Source organism: Vulpes lagopus, chromosome 1 (assembly GCF_018345385.1).
Source record: "Vulpes lagopus strain Blue_001 chromosome 1, ASM1834538v1, whole genome shotgun sequence".
Lineage (NCBI taxonomy): Eukaryota > Metazoa > Chordata > Mammalia > Carnivora > Canidae > Vulpes > Vulpes lagopus.
In genome coordinates this window covers 97,571,337-97,593,084 of record NC_054824.1, presented here as the reverse complement: position 1 = coordinate 97,593,084, position 21,748 = coordinate 97,571,337, and the positions used below count along the sequence as shown (strand labels likewise).

The window sequence follows — 21,748 nt, the reverse complement described above, 5'->3', positions numbered from 1 at the left end:
TACTGTTGCCAACATTAATGATCTGATGCCACCATTGCTGTCCAACCACTGGTATCAGCTAAGAAACCAACTCAATTGCTGCCACTGCTGCCATCACCAGTAATAGTCTGCTGTGTTCTTCCATTACCACCATCATCCCGTCTACTGGTTTCCAGTCCCAAGCATGCTGGAGGCAGTTACCACCTATACCATTGCAGCTACTTTCATTGGGATCTGATTGATTTATCCTTCATACTCCACTTATGATATATAGAAGTTTATGCTTCTTCTGAGCTCTCAAGGTGTTAACTTTTCCCCTGATGGTTTCTGCCTTATTCAACTTCCATCATAGCATCAGTTGAGTGGGTGGTACCTCTTTGTTTCTCAGGGAGAATGTCACTTTATGATTCAATCAAGAGGCTGTTCTTTTTGCTGTCAGAAGAAGCCTCTGCCTTTTTCTTCGGGGAACAATCTGCAGTAACCTTGTTCCCTCTTTAGCAGTGACTGATCGAGATTACGTATATTTTATGCACTCATTTGCCACCTTTCTGCCCACTCACAGATTTGTAAGATCCATCTCATCAATCCTCATCAACTTAGTTCATCACCACCCACAACAATTTGTGTCATTTGCAAATGTAGAGATGTTGCCTTGCTTCTACTTGAAAGGATAGTACATATAGGTCACGTGAATTGTGCCCTGCCCGAGGATGCTGGAGCAAGTCGGGGCTGAGGTCTGGCCTACACTTTGTTCCTCACAGTGTGGTATCAGGCTGTGTCTACCTGAAGAAAGGTGCTCCTTTTTCTGAACTGCATAAAGGTACTGGTCCATCACTAAGCAATGGGCTTGCAGTGGAGTCTCCATCAATAAAGGGTACCATTGTCTAATTTATTCCTATTAGACTAGTAGCTTTGGTTATGCCGCCTTGTTCTTAGCATTGATCTAGCACTGAACCTGCAGTCCTCCAGGCCAAACATCCCTATCTTTACCTTTTGTTGTTTTTCCAAACCAGTGAACACTAGCCTCAATCCAATAATGAAGAGAAGACATAATTTTTTTATATTATGAAAAAAATGTAAAACCATAAAAAAGGTTTTCTGTGCCTAGGTTCTAGTTATTTATTGCTGCTTAACAACCATCCCAAGTGGCAGTGGCTTAAAGCAACTTTGTGTTTTATTTAAGATGTATTTTATTACATCTTAAAGTTTTATTGCTCAGGAATTTGGACGAGGCCTGATTGACTCTTCGTTGGTGTCAACAGTTTATTCTTCTGGCAGATGGACTGTCTGGAGGGTTCAAGACAGCTTCACTCAGTGTCTCACACCTTGGTACAAATGGCTTGAAGACTGGACTTATTTGAGACCATACAGGGGGAACACCTTCTTGTGGCCTTTCCAGCATGGCAATCAGGGCAGTCAGATTCATGTGGCAGCTAAGGGTTCCTAGAGAAAATGTCCCAAGAGCCCTAGGCAGAAGCTGCATAATTTTCTAAAACATCGTTCTGTGTGGACCAGGGACATTACTAAAGTCAGCACAGATTCACAGGGAGGTAATTCAGACTCCCAATAGGAGAAATAGAAAAAGAGTTCCAATTCCTTTAAATCTACCACCATCTTCTACTAAGATTTAACCAGTTACTATCTCGCCATGTTTGCCTGCAACACAGTTAGAAAAACATTTTTATTATAGAACCCTGATAAATATCATCTGGAAATCTAAATAAATGATCATACCTAATAGTGAAATGTTAGTGCTTTTCTCTTTGAAGTCAAGAACCAGTTGGGGATTCCAAGTACCATTACGTAGTACTGAAAATGTTAGCCAAAATAATAAGACATAAAAGGAAATAAAAGGAGATTGGAAAGAAAGAAGTAACTTTTCATTATTTATAGACAATATGGTTGTCTCCACAGAAGACTTAAAAAAGTATAATCTACTAGAACAAATAGTTTAGCAATGTTGCTGGATAAAAGATTAACACTTCTCAAATTGGTCCCTTGTGTTTTCCAAACCATTGGCTGTTTTGTGTTTCTTCTGTTCTCAGGTCTGGCAGATGCCTTGTTGTTTGCTTCTTTTCCCTCCTGCAGGACAACTATCCCAGGTCTTAGCTGCTGGTGGTTTGAACCCACGCTGTCTCCTTGGAAGTGGAGTACATCTTGTCCCCAATATTTGCTATAGAGTTGTCCACGGATATTTTGCTCTACAGTTGCTCTATTGGTTTTTATGTGGGGCTTCAGAGAGGTTGAAAACTTAGGCTGTCTTCATTATTATCTTCCCAGAATACCTCTAGCTTAATAGCCTTTTGATCTTATATCTACCCATTTAGAGAAGTTTCTTTTTCTTGGTATTAGTCATTTTTCTTTATACCCTTATTATGAAATAATTGTAGTTTCATAGGAAGTTGCAAATAAATGCACATGGAGGCCCCATGTATCCTTCACACCACTTCTTCCAATATTGACAACTTGTATAACTGTAAGACAGTATCAAAACCAGGAAATTGACATTGATACAATCCACAAAATTTACTCAGATTTCACCAGCTATACATGCATTCATGTGTAGGTTATGTATATTACATACATGTATGTTATATATGTCATTTATGTTATGTATGTGTATGTTACAGTTCTGTGCAGTTTTAACACGTTTCATGTAACTACCACTACAATCAAAATACAGAAGTGTTTCATCACAAAACTCCCTCATGCTAAACTTATATAGTCAAAAACCCCTGCTCCCAATCCTTAATCCTTGGCAATCACTAAACTGTTCTTCATCTATCTGACTATTATTTCATGGGTGCTGTATAAATAAAACTATATAGTATGTATTCTTTTGAGACTGAACTTTTTCACTCAGCATAATTCTCCTAAGGACAATCTAAATTGTTGTATATATCAAATCTGTATGTTCATGTGCAGGTATTCCCATAAACATAGGTTTTAATTTCTCTACGGTAAGAGTACAATTACTGGATATAGTAGTTGCATTTTTAGTTTAAAAATAAACCAGAACACTATTTTCCAAAGTGACTGTACGATTTTTAAGTCCCATCAGTACCATAAGAATGATTTAACTTCTCTGCTTCTGCTCCAGCATTTGGTGTTGACACTATTCTGGTGTTTATAGTGATATCTGATTTTGGTTTTAATTTTCATTGACCTGAAGGATAATGATGTCGATACCTTTCTATGTGCTTATTTTCTATCTATATATCTTTTTCAATGAAATGTCTTTAATGTCTTTTGTTCATTTCCTAATTAAACTGTCCTTTTAATGTCAAATTTTGAAAGCTATTATATATTCCAGATACTAGTCCGTGTTGGCTACATTTGCAAATGTAAGTATTTTCTCCCAATCTTTAGCTTCTCTTTTCATTTTCTTAACAGAGCCATTTGCAGAGTAAAAGATCTTAATATGATGAGATCTAGTTAATCAGCTTTTATGAATTATACATCTAGTGTCAAATCTAAGAACTCTTTGCCTTGTTCTTTTTTTATTTTTTAAGATTTTATTTTTAAGTAACCTCTGCACCCAGTGTGAGGCTTAAACCCACAATCCTGAGATCAAGAGTCACAGTCTTCACGAACTGAACCAGCCAGGCACTGCTCTTTGCCTAGTTCTTGATCTCAAACATTTTATCCATTTTTTTCTCTAAAAGTTTTGTAGCTTCACAATTTATATTTAAGTCTGTGATCCATTGTGAGTTAATTTTTGTGTAAGGTATGAGATATAGGTCAAGATTCATTTTCATTTTTTGCTTTTTTTTTTAAATAACAGGATGAATACAAGCACATATACACTGCTGGATGGCTGCCAGAGGATTCAATTTTTTTTTTTTATTCAATTTTTAAACTGTGAATGTTCAGTTGTTCCAGCACCATTTGTTGAATAGGTTTTTCCTTACTCCACTGACTTGTTTTTGTAATTTTTCAAAATTTAGTTTAAATATCTATATCTATTACTAGAGTCTCTGTTCTGTTCCATTGGTCTATATGTATTTCTATCAATGCCACACTGTCTCTATTATTGTAGCTATACAGTAAACCATAACATTGTATATCATGATTCTCCACTTTACATCTCAGTTTCAGAATTGTTTTTAACTATTTCGTGTTCTATGAATTTATATAAATTTTATTTATTTATTTATTTATTTATTTATTTTTAAAGATTTTATTTATTCATTCATTCATTCAGAGAGAGCAAGAGACACAGGTGGAGGGAGAAGCAGGCTCCATGCAGGAAGCCCGATGTGGGACTCGATCCCAGGATCACACCCCAGGCTGCAGGCGCCGCTAAACCGCTGCGCCACCAGGGCTGCCCTATATAAATTTTAGAATAAGCCTTTCTATGTCTATAAACACCTGGATAAGAATTTGCATTAAACCTAGAAGTCAGTATGGGGAGAACTGACATCTTTACTCTATGGAGTCTTCTAATCCATGGATAAGGGTTGCCATTTCTTTAGACTTCTTTGATTCCTTTCATCAGCTTTTTGTCATTTTCAGCATACAGATTCTGTACATATTTTGTTAGATTTGTATCTAAGTATTTCATTTTCTCTGGGGCAATTATAAATGGTATTGTAATTTTATTTTTGATTTCCATATGTTCATTTTTAGTATATATAGTATATATTGCATATATAGAAATGCAATTAATTTTTCTTTGTATTGAGCCAGTATCTTGGGACATTGCTGAAAATCACTTATAGGTTCTAGGAGCATTTTTGTAAATCCCTTGGGTTTTATATAAAGATAGTCATTATCTGCAAATAGAGACAATTATATTTCTTTCTTTAAAATCTGTATGCCTTCCCTCACCCCCTTCCCATTTTCTTCCCTTATTGCACTGGCTAGAACTTCTAGCACTATGTTGAATCAAAATGATGAGAATAGGCATTCTTGCCCTTTTCCTGATCTCAGGGGGAAAGCTTTCAGCCTTTTACCATTAAGTATGACATGCAAGAGTCATTTTAAAATAAATCTTTTCACAGTTGATATTGGGATCATACTAATAAACGGTATATTACTGTTCTCCGGAGAAACAAAACCAATAGGGTGTGTGTATGTGCGTGTGTGTGCACGCGCTATGTAGAAAGAGAGAGGGAGATTTATTTGAAGGAATTGACTCACATGATTATGGAGCCTGGCAAATCCAAAATCTGCAGGGTGGGTCAGCAGGCTGGAGACCCAGGGGAAGCAGTATTGCAATTGAACTCCAAAGGCTGTTAGAATTCCCTTTTGCTTGAAGTAGGTCAATCTTATTTTCCATTCAGGTTATTTGATTAAATGAGGCCCACCCATATGATGGAGGGCAATCTGCTTTGCTCAAAATCCACCAATTGAAATATAAATCTCATCGAGAGATCTTGCCATTTGGGACAACAGGGATGGACCTAGAGGGTATAATGCGAAGTAAGTGAAATAAGTCGGACTGAAAAAGACAAATAACACATGATTTCACTTACATGTGTAATCTACAAAATAAAACAAATGAATAAACAAACAAAAAAGCAGAATCAGACCTATAAAAAGAGACCAAACTGATGGTTGCCAAAACTAGGCAAAAATTGCTGAAGAGGAGTGGGAGATACAACCTCCTCATTCTAGAATGAACAAGTTATGGGAATAAAAGGCACAGCATAGGGAATATAGTCAATGATATTATAATAGCATTGTATGGTGGCAGATGGTAGCTACACTTGTGGGGAGCATAGCATAACATATAGAGATGGTGAATCACTATGTTGTACACCTGAAGCTAATGTACCATTCATTGTATGTCAACTACACTCAAATTTTTTAAAAAGTTTAATTTTATTTGCAATGAATAACAATTTATACTTTAAAAAATGTAAATCTCATACAAAAACACCCTCACAGAAACATTCAGAATAATGTTTGACCAAACATTGGGGGCACCGTGGCCCCATCAAGAAGTTTCTTTATCATTTAATCCCTTGATTTTTAATGATTGCATAGAATTCTATTGTATGAATATGTCATAATTTATTAGCATGGTCTCCAATTGTGCTTTTAAGATGTTTCCACATTTCTGCTGTTTTTAAAAAAGATTTTACTTATTTATTTGAGAGAGAGAGGGAGAGAGTGTGTGTGTATGTGGGCGGAAGGGCAGAGGGGGATGAAGAGGGGCGAGCAGACTCCAGACTCCATGCTGAGCACACAGCCTGAAAGGGGCTCAATTCCATGACCTCGATTTCACGACCTGAGCCAAAATCAAGAATGGGATACCTAACAGACTGAGCCATCCAGGTGCTCCACATTTCTGCTATTTTAAATAATGTTATGATGAACAAATATTCTCTGCATATACCTCTGATTTCTGAGTCAAAAAACGTGAATATTTAAAACAAATCTTAATACATCTTGCTATATTTCTTTCTAGAAAGACCATATTCATACTAAGGGTATATGGCATTTGATCCTCAGAAAAGATTGTTTTGGAGTTAAAGTTTTTATTTATAAGAGTCTGAAGATGACCCATTGTTTATTTTTTTTTTAAGATTTATTTGTTTATTTAAATGGGGAGAGCAGGAGGAGAAGGACAGAGGGAGAAGGAGAGAAAGAATCTCAAGCACAGAGCTGGTCCTCGGCCGGGGACTTGTTGGAGGGGGTGGCTCATGACCCGAGCCAAAATCAAGTCTGACATTCAACTGACGAAGCCACCCAGGCACTCCTACCCATTGTTTGTGGACTTAAACTTTAATCTTTCCAATTTCTTTTTTTGAATGTCACAAGTATTTTGTCACAGTTTCCTTCAAATGTTTGATGATCCACTCTGTTATTGTACCTTGCAAAATTTTTCCCCTTTAGAAGTGAGACTCACAGGATTCTTTAATTCCCTCAATTCTTTTCTAGGGCACTTCTGAGGCTTATAGACTCAGACTAAAAAAAGAGTGCTGAGACATTACCCTTAGAATCTGTGAAATTATAGTTAATAACTGGGAGGAAGCCTTTTCTAAAGTATGAGCTAAACCGGTAAAGTTTTTTTTACAGAGCGGTTAATTTAACAAATAGTGTGTTTTAGAATAATAGCTGCCCAGGGATCAAAAAGACCTTGAGAGGCCATACAGTTAATAACACTACTGAAGGCAAAGCTGTACAGATTCCATCTCTGGCAGATGAGAATCAATACTATGTGTCAAGATCTCTTGTGGAAGAGATGATATATTGTCTTCTTAAAGCCTATTCCAACATCTAAAAACTTTGACTATTATGAAGCCTCCCATTAGCCCAAATCCTGCAGAGCTTGATGATGCTTACTGCCAAAGTAACTAGATATTTATATAACCAATATTCTTGTAGGCATACCTCTGAATGCACACCTTTTCCCCTGTCAGATATTTTATACATCAACTATAGTATATTTAAAAAATAGTTTTCATAACATAAGCTGCGTAGCTTTTTAGAATAATAAAGGATGATGACGTACCCCCAAGTAATACATACTTTTGGATGCTTGGTCAAACACCAAGCAACAGGATAGCAAACTTCACAGTGTAATTTGATAACAATCATGGAAATGGATGACTGTATTTTAACATGTTACCTATAAAAGAACATTCTGACAATCAGGACATTAAATGTAACAGCACTCAGTTTCAAGTATTCAAGCACTGCTTTCTGGCAAGTGAAACCTGTGTAGAGATCATGGATATATTTTGACTACATACAAATATATGAAAAGTAGCAGCTTAGTTCTTTTGTATGTAGCATTTCTTCTTCTTCTTCTTTTTTTAAGATTTTATTTATTCATGAGAGACACAGAGAGGCAGAGACATAGGCAGGGGGGAACAGTAGGCTCCCTACTGGGAGCCTGATGCGGGGACTTGATCCCAGGACACTGAGCCAAAGGTAGACGCTCAACCACTGAGCCACCCAGGTGCCCCTGTACATATGGAATGAGAGTGGCTCAGGCAAGCTAAAAAGTAATGAGGGGAATAATTCTGCCCTTTAACTGGCAAGAAAAAAAAATGAACTGAGAAAATAAATTACTATAACAATAGGAGCTATGGAGAATGAACTAAGTAAAAGAAATGCATCAAAATAAATAGGAGATTTAAAAAAATGAAAGAGAGAATGAAATAAAGAGAAAATCTTTTTTTTTTTTTTCATGATCACAGTCTCCTGAAGCAGCAAATGTGAAAGAGGGCATTGAAAAGGCCACTTCATTTGTACACAGCCCAAGGGTTATTTTCACTGATTACCTGGGCACCCGTGATGTCTGAATGCTTTATGAGAACACGCACACCACAGGCTTCATACCCTCTAAGAGAAGATAATTCCTTTCACACTGAGCATGGTAAGGAGGTACACATTCAAGCTCTCTAGAAACTACAGTTGTCTCAGCCACTTGACACATTTGAGTACACACCATGGACTTGGCAAAGCAGAGCACTGAGCAGGTTCAAAAGGGCAACTCCCTTTGGTCCCACACCCCTGGCAGCCTCTCCTCAGGGCAAGTGTCCAAGCATCTGCCAGGAAAAGCTGGTGGCCAGGCTCCCAGGATGGGGCATGACCTCCTCTTAAGCGAGGGCTCCTGAGACAAGCTGGAAGAGCAGTGCTTCTTTGGCTGCTGAGACCTGACAACTCCTGCTGCTGCCTTGCTGCTCCATGTTTGCTATGAGAGCCCTAGTCCAGGCAAAGCAGGGAGCCTTCTTTCTCATACATGTAAGGAAATGGGCTTACCTAGGAGAAAAATGAGGTGGATTGATTTACTATCAGTAGACCAAATTCATTTTCTTTTGGGGGGTAACTTCATCTCTTGTTGCTTTGGGAGAATTTTTGGCCAAATATCTAGAGTTCCCTTTTCTTCCTGTATCGGGGGTCCCAAAGACCAGCCCTAGGTTCCATGACTCACAGGACCCACAGGGCTCAGCATGTAGTTATACCCGCAGTAAGATCTATTACAGGGAAAGGACACAAAGAAAAATCAGCAAAGCAAAACCTGCCTCAAGCTTCCACGAGCCCTTTCCCAGTGGAGTCACATAGAACGTTTAATTCTTCCCGTGTTGAGATGTGTTGTTTACCAGGGAAACTCACTGGGAACTCAGGACCCAGGGTTTTTATTGAATGCCAGTCATGTGGGCACACCCTGCCTAACCCATGCAAAAAAATTCCAGACTTCCAGAAAAAAAAAGCAGTTGTTCCATATAAACCATTGGTTGTATAAGCAGTTTAGGCCACTTGTCAGTTAGGGTAAGTTTTATATTATTGTAAAACTGTTTACCAGCCAAGTTCCCAGATGCCAGCCAAGGGTCAAGCAAGAAGGCTTTTCTAAGGATATGTAGTCTCAGGCTACTATGTTAACTCTTTTCTACAAAGTCCAGTCCATTTGGCCAAGGCTTTTTTAGAGCAAAATTATTATGAGTAGAACCCAATGTGGCAGGATGAAAGCATCTTGCAGTACTGACTCTGTGTGCTCTCCAGGGTCCTGGATTTAGCCAATTAAAACAAATCCTATTAACAAGAAAGGTCAATATTATTATTATTATTTTTAAATTATTATTATTATTTTTTTTTATTTTTATTTATGATAGTCATACAGAGAGAGAGAGAGAGAGAGAGAGAGAGAGAGAGGCGGAGACACAGGCAGAGGGAGGAGCAGGCTGCATGCACCGGGAGCCCGACGTGGGATTCGATCCCGGGTCTCCAGGATCGCGCCCTGGGCCAAAGGCAGGCGCCAAACCGCTGCACCACCCAGGGATCCCAAGAAAGGTCAATATTAGAGAGCCAGGTGGCTTTCTCCTCTAAAATTTTTTTTTGCATTAGCCTTTTTACCTGGCTTGAATCATTAATTCAAGCACCGTACAACTCTGACTAGTAAGTTGAAGCTGACCTGCATGCTTTTCAGGACTGAGGCAATCCATGAAAGTCAACGAACACATGCAAGAAGTATAATCAGTCCCAGAGAGTACCCTTGGAAACAAAAAGTTTGCAACTGATAGGCCATCTGATGAAGACAAACATTAGTTAGGCATTAGAGGTTAATAGGGCCCCCAGTGTGGCTTCCTTGGGGTTCTCTGCCCAGTCCAAACAATGCAGTTGAGTCCTTAGTTTTAGAAGGGTTTCCAGAAGGTAGTTTTGGCAATTTTGCTTGTCTTTGACCTCAGTTCATTTGCCACATGAGTGTGGACAACATCTACAGGTGCTTTTCATGGGAACATAGGAGCTAGGCCCACCATTGCTGTCTCACAGTCAGCGCTGCCAGGTGTGACGATAGGTTCAGTGGTTGGTTTGAATTCAAGACTTCACAGCATCCTGAGAAGGCAATACTGGCATTCAGGAGCAGTTCCGAAAAACAGAGCAGTTACGAGAAACAGAGGTCATTAATGCCTTCCTTTCCTGCATTTCCCAGGTGCTGGGTTTTTGTTTTTTTCCCATGTTACTACAAAACCAGTGTGTCTCATTTAATAATCATTACTTTATATTTTTACTCATTTTTTATTCTCCTCTTCTATCAAAAAGGGTTGGGTGCAAAGAGGTCATTGAAAATTTAGCTAAGTTACTCCATGATATTGCTGCCTTGACATCATTTTTTTTTGGCCATCAGTGACCTTAACTGGCACTAGTCCCCTCATCTAAGCACATGCCCTAGATAGCAGTCCACAGAGTCGCAAGCACATGTAAGTTTCAGCTATCACTTCCTTTCCCCTGCCCCCGCTGCCTTCTCACCATGTGTCGCCCTAGATAAGACTCCAGTGTGATTTATCAAACAGTGCCCTCTTGGTTTCAATTGACCAATCTAACCTTAGCCCTAGGAAACTCAAAGCACTCCACCTACAGACTCTAATAAAGACGTGCCCTAGTGTCTGCCTCTCTCTCTCTCTGCCTGCACTCTGCCTTGACCTCCTCATGTGGCCTGTCAAGGTGTGCCAGGTACTTCTTCCAGGACTAGTAAGTAATAAACTTCTCTATTTTAATTCCTCTTGTGGTCTGTCATTAAGTCACAGTTCACCATCTGACAGTCTGTGCTCCACTTAATAGGTGATGATTTAATGAATTCCTAACAGAGGGACAGAAGAATTTACATAGAAAAACATTAATACAACATTAATACAACTTAACCAGAATGACACAGCATGTTCAGGAACTAGTTAGGACAAAACCTTGAATTTTCAGAAGTTTTCAGAATGTGTTTACATTACCCCCATCCTTTTCTTTTCTTTTTTTTTTTTTTTTGAAAATTTTATTTAAAGTTCAATTAATTAACATATAGTGTATTACTAGTTTCAGAGGTAGAATTCAAGAGGTGTTGGATATAAAACCCAATGCTTATGACATCACGTGCCCTCCTTCATGCCTATCCCCAGCAGCAAAGATGAGAGACTACAGGGTCAGATAGTGGAGTTCCAAGTCCTTCTAATTCCTCTATATCTTGTCAATCTCAGAGTCCAAATTGACCTACTCAAAAATATGCACAATTGGGCTAGAAAATCATCAGCCTCTAAGAGTCAGACATCTTATTTTACAGGAACTTATTATCAAACTAAGAACTGCTTTTGAAACCTCAAAAAGTGTATTTTCCTGTGAAGATTCTTTCTCCTTTTATTTTGTCTGCCTTTTCTCATAGCAAAAATAATCAATTATGAGAATTTCAATACTCAGATGTTCAAAGATTTTAAGTTATAATCCATCCAAGCAAGAAGTCCTGTTCTACCAACACCTTTTATTGGTCAGCTTTTCCAGATTAGAATAATCCCTCTAACATTTATGAAATTACAAGCCGATAATATTTTACATCATTGAAAAAATCATATACCCAGAACCACTAACTACAAAATAACAATCTATTTTAGAAACTCTCTCGCTTTCACTTTTTTTTTTTTTGCAAGTTTACTCAAACCTTAGCAATAAATTCAACACTTTCAGGATTAACATTACAACTACTTAGAGATCCCAGCTGTAATGCAACAGGCTGCTGTACCAGTGGGTAGAGTGTTATTTTACCCTCTTCTTTTTTTTTCTGATTTGTTTAAAGTTTGTGCCAGCCTTGGAACTGACTTAGTCTTGTTTCTTCCCACTTGGAGGAGTGAGCAATTCAAAATACGACATTTTGCCTCACCCAAAATGTTCTTTTTGGATGCATTTGACAAACACATCACCCAGGCTGTACTTTTTAATTCTTTCACCTTAGCTGCCATGGCCAAAAGCAGCCAATGGATCCAAGTCTCCTGGCGCTGGATATATCATTTTAAAATTCCATAGGTAACCTTCACCTTCCAGAACAGACATCTCAGCTGCTGTTTCATACCACAGATGACTAGGTAGCTATTGGGAACTGAAAGTTCATAATTGTATCCTCTTCATATTTCCTTTCCCCAAATAGATATATTTCAATGAGTCAGGGTTGTTTTTAATAAATCCCACTTCTGACACCATCACCCCCGGTTAAGGATTTACTAGAAGAATCCACAGCATATAATTATACTTATGGGTAGGATTTACTACACCGAAAGGATGCAGAACAAAATCCAAAAAGGGGAAAGGCGTATTGGGTGAAGTCTGAAGAAAGCCAGGCACAAGCTTCCAAAAGGATTTTTGTTGTTGTTGTTTGTTTTTGTTTTTTCCCCCCATCAAAGTCTCAAGGGATGTGCTTAATTCCTCCAGTAATGAGTTTTGGCAACACTTGTGAAATGTCATTTACATGCTCATGAGAGACTTAGTTCCCCCCATTTTTTACTGGGTGCTATTTATGTGGGCACTGTGATATGGGCTAAATGTTGTGATTCTACGAAATTCATATGTTGGAGCCTAATCCCCAGTGTGATGGTTTGGAGATAGGGATTTGGGGAGGTAAATAGAGGAGAGGGTGGAACCCTCATGAATGGGATTAGGCCTGTGATGGTTAATTTTATGGAGTGCCCAGATTAAACAGTACTTCTGGTTGTGTCTGGGAGGGTGCTTCTAGATGAAACTAACATTTGAAATGATAGACTGGATAAAGTAGATTGTCCTCTCCCTGTGGTGGGCCTCATCTGATCAGTTGGGGGTCTGAATAGAACAAAAGACAGAAGGAGGAATTAGCTCTTTTTTTCCTGCCTCACTACATAAACTGGGATATCTTATCTCATCTTCTTCTGCCCTTGGACTGGGATCTACACTGTTGGCTCTCCTGGTTATTAGGTCTTTAGTGTTGGACTGAATTACACCACTGGGTCTCTTCTGGGTCTCTAGTTTACAGATGGCAGATTGTGAAGTTTACTAGTCTCTAATTACATGAGCCAATTCCTCATAATAAATCTCCAAATTTATACATGCACATTTTCCAATATTTAAATTGCTTCTGTCTATAAGGCCTTAAAAGAAGAGTTTAGAACTCCAAGAGATAGACGTCATTCAAAGAAGTTTTTAAAAAAAAATCGTGGGACACCTGGGTGGTTCAGTGGTTGAGCATATGCTGTAGGCTCAGGGCATGATCCCAGGGTCCAGGGATGGAGTCCCACATCCGGGTCCCCACAGGGAGCCTGCTTCTCCCTCTGCCTGTGTCTCTGCCTCTCTCTCTGTGTCTCTATGAATAAGTAAATAAAATCTTTAAAAAATCAATTCTTTAAAAAATAAAATAAAATCATATTTTTTTTCTTCAAAGTACCTTTATGCAATGACATAACAGGTATGACCTGCTCGGGTTTTTCTATCCCTGATCATAGATTTACTTATTTTTGTTTCTGAAATTGGAAGAAAAGCCATTTCTGTCTAACAAGAAATAGAAAAAAAAAGTTTATCTATTGTTAAGTTTTGTGGACATACCTGGTCCTTCCTTCCCAAGGGAAGTCACCTTATTTCTTTCTTTAATAACAGAAACAATCAAGAGTGGTGGCATGTAGTTATAGCTTTTTCTTTCTCATCTGGGTCATTGAGAAGCAGGCTTTCTGCACTCTGTAATAAAAATGTTATAAAGTAACAAGCCCGCATCTCTCACTAAAACAAGAAATAAAAACGTTGCGGGATCCCTGGGTGGCGCAGCGGTTTGGCGCCTGCCTTTGGCCCAGGGCGCGATCCTGGAGACCCGGGATTGAATCCCACCTCGGGCTCCCGGTGCATGGAGCCTGCTTCTCCCTCTGCCTGTATCTCTGCCTCTCTCTCTCTCTCTCTCTCTCTGTGTGACTATCATAAATAAATAAAAATTAAAAAAAAAAAAACGTTACAAGCTATTCTATGTTTTGGTTACTTTCCCTTAGTAACTTATAAATTGTGGTACTATGCTCTGGGGACACTGGTCACAATTATTAAGCCCGTCTTTTTTGCAGCTCAAGGAAGAGTTTTCATGGAAAGTGGTCAGGAATGCCTGTCTAAAAATGCAAGCTTTATCAAAGGTCTCTTGGAATACTGGTGCAATGTTGTTAAGAGTCCAGACTTCATTTTTCTACTCCTTGCTTCAGACTTGGCTGTGCTGCTTAGTAGTAATTTCACCTGGGGCGAGTGATGATCTATTTCAATTTCAGTGTCCTTATCTATAAAATGTGATGCAAATCTCCCAGTCACAGTGTTGTCATAATGAAAATAGCATATGTAAAATATTTGACTTTGTAGCTGGCACAAAGTAGGGGCTTAATAAATTAGTCCTGTTATCTAAAAAAAAAAATGCCCACTAAAAAACAAGGACTATAATATTCGTAGAAGCTTTATTTATAATGGCCCCAACTGGAAACAGCCCAGGTGATGGCCCCAAATGATCATCATAGACTGAATTTTTTAAAATGTGGGATATTCGTACAGTGTAGTACTATAAAGCATGAACTACTGATAGCGCAAAAGTATGGATAAATCTCACCAGTCTAATGTTGAATGACACAAAATAATACATTCTGTATAATTCCACTGAAAGAAAGTTCAAAAACAGGCAAAATTAATCTACAGTGACAGCGGTCAGAAGTCATTACCTTTTGGAAGGAGGATGAAGAAGGAAAAGGGGAGTCAGCTGGGGTCCTAAAAATGTTGTATGTCTCCACCTGCATGGTAGTGGTTATCTATGGGTATGTGTACGTAGAAATTCATCAAACTATACATTTAAGGTTTGTACATTATGCACATACCTGTACTATTTATACAGATATAAATAATACATCAATTAAAAAAACTGTTCCCTTGAACCCAGGAGCTGAATTTTTGTTTCAATATCAATTTTATTAATTAGGAGCATATCTACATTAGCTATAACATGCCAATAGCTGGCCATCTTGCCAGCTGTAGTCAGTCTGTCCCTTGTAAGTGGCCCCATTTCAGAGCTAGCTGGAAGCTGACAGGCATATAATAAGGGTCATGCTCCATCATCATTGACAGCTGGAGATGCCATCACATGCCACTGGCAGCGCAGCACAGGGAAAACCAGCCAGTGGACTGTGCTTCCCACCCTTAGGCGTGGAGGCACAAGCCCCAGCGATGGAAGGATTAAAAAGCCTCAATTTAAAAAGACAGGGGGAGGGGAGGGAATGTGGGCTGTACAATTTATAAATAGACATTCCCCGAGGCTGCCTGATGGTGAAGTGGTTGTTTAGTAAATCTTTCTCCCTTAAGAATCCCATTATCGGAGAGCATTTGAAAATACCAGTTTCATTTTGTCTTTTGGGGGAGATCCTGGGTTTCATCAAGTCAGCCCTGTTGGATAATATTTCTGTCTGTCGAATTTAGGGACAGGCCTTCGATATTTTGAATCACCTACACATGGAGCACAAAGATGATGATGATGATGATGATGATGATGTGTCTTTTGCGAAATGGATGAGCAGCTTCTGGGGTCACAGCTGGATGGAAGAGAATGAGCGAGGACTCCGGGGCCGTCGTGGATCACAAGATGCCAGTTACAGGAAAACCTCCCTGCCCTGCCCAGTGAGTTATGGTCAGAGAACCAGGGGAGAGCTGGACTAGGGGAGGGGGATTTCTAGTTGATAACTTTTGAAGAGGCCTTTGGTTTATACATCTTCTTTGGTTAAAAATCAGTTCTTCTAAACCTTTTTACACCCACCAAAAAATACCTTTTGTTATTTTATCTTGCCCTCCTGGGGACCTGATTTTCATTTATTAGATAAAGATTTCTTCATTTTTAGTAGCCTAACATACCTTTAACTACTATTCAGTGCTCCTGAGAAACCTGAGACAATCGTTCTGAGGGTTAGTATGATTCAAGCCAAAGGAAAGAAACTTGATGTGATAGTCTGTGTAGCATCAGGTATGGATCAATGTGTGATTTCCAGTAGTGTTTTTGAAATACTGAACATAGCGTCCTGATTTGAGACCTCTAAAGAGTTGGGGAGTCCACATAATAAATCACTACCTTTGATAAATTTGATAAACTTTTTCTTCTGGTTCCCCTTTGGTTTTCTGAGGGGTGATGGAACCAAAATTTTTCAGCCCTCAGCACTACTTTTCCGTAGGGAGGCAGAGCATACAGTGTCTAGGGAGCAAGATGCAAGCAGGGGGAAGCTCCTGATAGTGGAGTGGGTGGGCTTGACCAGGTGAGGACTCAGCCGCAGGTGCAGGCAGTGGTTCTCTGCTCAACTGTGCCACTAGAAGACTCCACAGCAGAGACATGTGTCCTCTGCTTCAGTTACACAGCAATAATACAGCTTTTCTTTTCCACAAGTCACTTAGGATTCTAGCCATAGAGAATACATCCCCAACCTTCTGCTTTTGTCAACCCCGGAACCAAATAAGTGTTGAGACACTGTTTTTTATTTCAGTTATAGCCTCAGAGTTCCCAGATGCATAATGCCTGTGAGTGATATTATGGTGGGTATGGCGATGGCTCTTATTCCCAAGTGATGAGCCAACTTGAGGGATGAGATCTCTTTAAGACACAAATATTTGAAAATAGATTTCTTACCAAATGCGTACCCAGAGACAAAGGGCAAGTGTCAACAGCTCTTTGAGCTCCAGGTTCCTTTTGTAAAAAAGAAGAGAGGCTGGACTGGATGACCTCTGGGAACTCTTCTAGCTCTAACCGTCCATGATTCTGTTGTAAGTGAACACCCGTTTATTGCACTCTCATTTTAATCTCTTATATTCCACTTCAAGTGAGGCATTCACAGTGTGTGAACCAGAAGTACAATTAGTTTCCAGTTTCCAGATAGAGAGGACCAGGGAGAAACAAAGAGAAAAAAATGTGATTTGCTCTTTATCTCAACAGCCCTTTAGAACTGTTGAAATGAAAACAAAGGAAGGAACATGACTTATAAAATATAGGTTTGTTGAATAAATTTTAGCATCTATTAGACTTTTAAAACTGAGATAATCCACCCTTTTTAGAGAATCTGCTTTTAGGTTGCAGGGTTGTTTGAATTAAACTATTGGGACTAGCAATAGTTAGTTGTGTTGTGTATGGCATTTCCAAACTGTGCCCACATATCTCTTCCTGCTCATACTAGAGTCAAACATTTGCCTGAATGTTCAGCTAGATTCCCTAAGTCAACAATGAATTCCACCATGATCAGACTAACATGCAGAAAGTATGTTTATTTAAGGAGACAAAGCATGGAATAAAAATGACCCCCCGACCGAAGAGAGTAGAGAGAGCACCAGTGCAGAACACAGAGCAGGGGACCCAGGGCGGTATGGGCAGGGTCCTGGGAAATAGTCAGGAGTCTGAATCTCTATCTCCAGTCACAGAATGCCATATATTTATGACAAGAGTATGAAGTTGGACACTTAACTTTTCTAACCCTAAAACGTGCTCAGATTTTTCTTATTTCAGAGAGAAGAGAACAATTAGGTTTTCATTTTTTATGTGTGTTTTGCTTTGAGCTCAATGACTAACTTAAAAAGAAAAGCTTGCTCTTAGCCTTTTCTCTTTCCTTCTCTTCCCACTACTCCCATCTGAGGCTCTTCCCTCCCACAACCTATTGATAACCTATATCCATCCATATTACATGGCATAGGAAGAGAAGAGTTTTTCCCTCCTTTCCCATTTGAATGTGGTTTCTAAAGTGGCTTTCAGGTCATGATTCCTGCAGAACCATAGAGGCAGAGCCTTGATTCATTGAACCTGTTTATTGAGGTTCCTGGCATTACTTATGCAAGGCACTAGAGGCTTAGAGGGTACCAGAAGATGTACTGGATCTCAGTGTTTGTGGAACTTCCAGTTAGTTTAGCAGAAAATACAGATTTGGCATAAGGAACAAGGCTTGGTCCTGCTCAGAGAATACTACCTTTTGATAAAACTCAGTATAATAATCTGTGATCACTGATTTAAAGTAAATTTTAAAAATCTAACTTTACTGTCCTGATATTCTTGGTGGAAAAAAGTGAAGTAATATGAAGTCTGTCTGTGAAGAACTAATGTGCCTTCTACCTCCAGCATCACATTAATACAAACTTGAGGTAAAACGGTTTCGTATTCCTTATTTATTCTGCTCATTGAAAGTGGATTTTTTAAAAATTTTTTTATTTTTTATTTATGATAGTCACAGAGAGAGAGAGAGAGAGGCAGAGACACAGGCAGAGGGAGAAGCAGGCTCCATGCACCGGGAGCCCGACGTGGGATTCGATCCCGGGTCTCCAGGATCGCGCCCTGGGCCAAAGGCAGGCGCTGAACCGCTGCACCACCCAGGGATCCCTGAAAGTGGATTTTTAATACTTTAGCCTATCCAGCTTTCTAGTCATCTTCTTCAGCTTACCATGGTTCTCTTAACATTGGTGGTCCGAGTAGAAGGGAGGATTATGCTAAATGAAAGGACTCTTCAAGGAGGAACTGAGTCTCCTGGCCTAGGGCTTTGCTAACTCCAGGTAGGCTTTCCCAGGGCTTCCTCTGTGTTCCAAGGTAGGCAAGGGTGTGCTTGCCTACATGGTATCATTTGAGGGGATATAATATGAGCCTCTCCCTGTCTGTGGGATTTTTTTCTTTTTTCTTTTTTTTAAATAATCACCTTTAACCATTTTTTATATTCTCTCTTCATGTTCTTAACTTAAAGCAGTAGAAGATATTTTAATTTTTATTCTTATCCCTGATTGACCTGAGTATGGCCACACACTCTCATCTCACCACAGGAGTGGTTCTCCTGCAGCTGCTCATGACATGGATAGGGCGGGACATGACCCCGTTGGAGGATTTCTTAGGAACCTGAAGTGAGGGGATACCCTAAAGTTCCATGAGTAACAGTGATTTCTTGTTTTTTTTCGGGTTAAATGTACATTTCATTTCAATAGGGGACAATGCCTTCATCTCCAATAGAAAACTAGTGATAGTTTCAGGCAACAGGGACAACTCTGTGGAAGCACTTGTAGCATAATGTTTTACGGATTTGTTTTCTGTCTTCTAGATGTGGAGGAGTTGCTGGGAAGGCAGCCAAGTAGAGTGGCTAGGAAGGGTGAAGGGAGGGCTCCAGAGGTGGCTTTCCGGGGCCTACCCCCAGCAGCATAACTGAGTTACTTACCTCTCTCTGCCTCAGATTCCCCATATGTAAAGGGGATTGACACTAATAGTGGATACCTCAGAAGGGGATTGGCACTAATACTGGATATCTCAGAAGGGGATTGGCACTAAAAGTGCCAATGAGGATGCACTCATTGCTCCCTGAGGTGTCATATCTGGATTAAAGTGCCAAGTCTTTTGGGGGCTTACCCTTCATCGTTCATTGCCACCACTTAGAAATGGGGGTGCTCCTGAATAAGGAGACCTACCAGAGGTTTACATTTGCACCTTAGCCTCAATAGTTAGAAACCCCAGAGAATCCTCTAACTGGAGCTCATCTACAATTCCCTGACTCGCAGGAGAAAGGTGATTTTAACCTGGAATCAGAAGTAAGCTGTTAACTCTAAACTTGTGCTTGCGAAATAGGTCAAGCAAGAGGGCTTTGGGTCAATGAGTGTTACCAAGTTAAGTAGAAGAGACAGTACACTGCTTTTCTTTTTAGTCTTTGTTTTTCCTTTGCTTTATGTTTTGCTATTTCCTTGCGGCTTAGAATGTAAAATTGATTGTTAAAAAGTTTTGTTCTGAAAAAATATTTATCTTTTGTATTGCTAAAGAAGAACAAAACCCTCAGAAGGGTGGAGTGAAGATTCAGTGAGTAATTTATCTAATGTAATTGGGACGTTGCCTGGTACCTAATAAGCATCTATGCTTCTTATTATTAAGCGTTGGAAGTGTTGAAACTTGGGAATTTCTTTCCAGATAATGCTTCAGTTAATTACTTTCGTTTTGCCTTTCCCTCTTTGTCTTTAATGTTTCTCTTTCTCATTGAATATCACCGTGAGAAGACAGGTCATCTTATATTCACGTTTGGCATATGGCCTATGTTGTTATGGACTGAATGTCTCCCCCGCTCCCACCAGATTCGTATGCTGAAGCCTTAACCCCCAAAGTGATGGTATTTGGAGATGATGCCTTTGGGAGGTAATCAGATGTAGATGAGGTAAGGCCCTATCAGATACAATTAGTACCCTGATAAGAACAGACACCCAGAGAGCTTGCTCCCTTTCTTCACCTGCATGCACGGAGGAAAGGCCATGCAAGCACACAGAGAGAAGGTGGCCGTCTGCAAGTCAGCAGGAAGCCTCTCACTGGGGAGAAATCTCCAGCTCCTTAATCTCGGACTTCCCAGCCTCCACAACTGTGAGAGGTGAATTTCTGTTGGTTAAACCAGCCAGCCTGTGGTGTTTTGTTCTGGCAGCTTGAGCTAAGATGTGTCAATACCAAAGCTGAGGATCACTGCACGGTAGAGGACTAGGGAAAATACTGTGCGAGACTGAATTCGATGTCATTTGGGATTACCTCAGTGGCATGTGGTTTAGATGCACTTAGTTTGGTTACTTCAGTTTCTGGATGAGCAAGACAAGTCCTTGAGTTGTTCCCTAGTAGAAGATTCCAAGTGTCTGAGGCGGGTGCCATAAGCTCCAAGGAGTTCTTCCTACCACTCACCTCTGTTTATGGCTTATGGTAGGGTGTTTTTCTTTCTTTCTCTCTTTTTAAAGATTCCATTTATTTATTCATGAGAGACACAGAGAGAGAGAAAGAGAGAGAGAGAGGCAGAGACACAGGCAGAGGGAGAAGCAGGCTCCCCATAAGGAGCCCAACCCGGGACTCCATCTGGGGACCCCGGGGTCAGGCCCTGGGCCGAAGGCGGCGCCAAACGGCTGAGCCCCCCGGGGATTCCCCAATGGTGGGGTCTTGATGACAGTTTCCCATTGATTTACGGAGTCTGACAGAGCAGGGTCTATTTACTTCTCCAGTTAAAAAATACTATTTTACTGAATAGTTTAAAACATCCTTGAGCTTACCTAAAGGACGTTCAGTGGGATTACTTTTGTTATTTATAAAAGAGCTACCGTTTTACGGTTGACCACTGGAATCCTTCTTTCCCTCCGACGCTGCTTCCGTAGGTAGCTAGTTGGTGAATTTACAACCCTCTTGGCTCTTACGATAGCATCGTAAAATTCCTCTCCGTTAATTCCTAAAGACCTACAAATCATTATTAATTTGGTAACAGAATTCTGTTATAAGTGGTACATCGTCAACAGTCACGTGTATAGGCAATCTCACCTAGAAATAGGATGAAGTCATTGTTGCCTTTGACGAGAAAAGTGTAGGCTTATTAATTCAAAAAACAGATGCCACCTTGAGGCATGCGGCTTTACCCCTGGAGGTAAGCCACTTGTCACCCACGTCCTAGGCAAGTCACTTACCTGACCTGAGGTTCATCTTCCTCAGAGCGGCAGCAGCCTGTGAAGCTCCGCAGGCGGCCGGCGCGCGCCTCGGGCCCCGCCCCCCGAGCCCGGCCCCGCCCCCCGGGCCCGGCCACGCCCCCCG

General features: G+C 40.1%; 1 protein-coding gene and 1 long non-coding RNA gene across 5 annotated transcripts in view; one reads left to right on the top strand and one right to left on the bottom strand.

Moving 5' to 3' along the window:
• Nucleotides 1–21,748, top strand: part of LNP1 (leukemia NUP98 fusion partner 1) — a 41,310-nt gene that overhangs the window by 7,897 nt on the left and 11,665 nt on the right. For 2 of the 4 annotated variants that reach the window (XM_041750442.1, XM_041750434.1), the window contains exon 2: nucleotides 15,640–15,837. In XM_041750442.1, the coding sequence (XP_041606376.1) occupies nucleotides 15,673–15,837 (165 nt within the window). In that variant the 5' untranslated portion in view covers nucleotides 15,640–15,672. Of the gene's footprint in view, nucleotides 1–10,721; nucleotides 10,906–15,478; nucleotides 15,490–15,639; nucleotides 15,838–21,748 lie in introns of those variants that run through there. The other 2 variants (XM_041750416.1, XM_041750425.1) reach the window with 2 other exon arrangements.
• LOC121488150 lies at nucleotides 1,085–21,715 on the bottom strand. Its single transcript, XR_005986989.1, has 3 exons — nucleotides 21,625–21,715; nucleotides 5,122–5,384; nucleotides 1,085–2,453 (listed from the first exon to the last, which is right to left on the bottom strand). It is a non-coding gene; the product is annotated as an uncharacterized LOC121488150 (long non-coding RNA).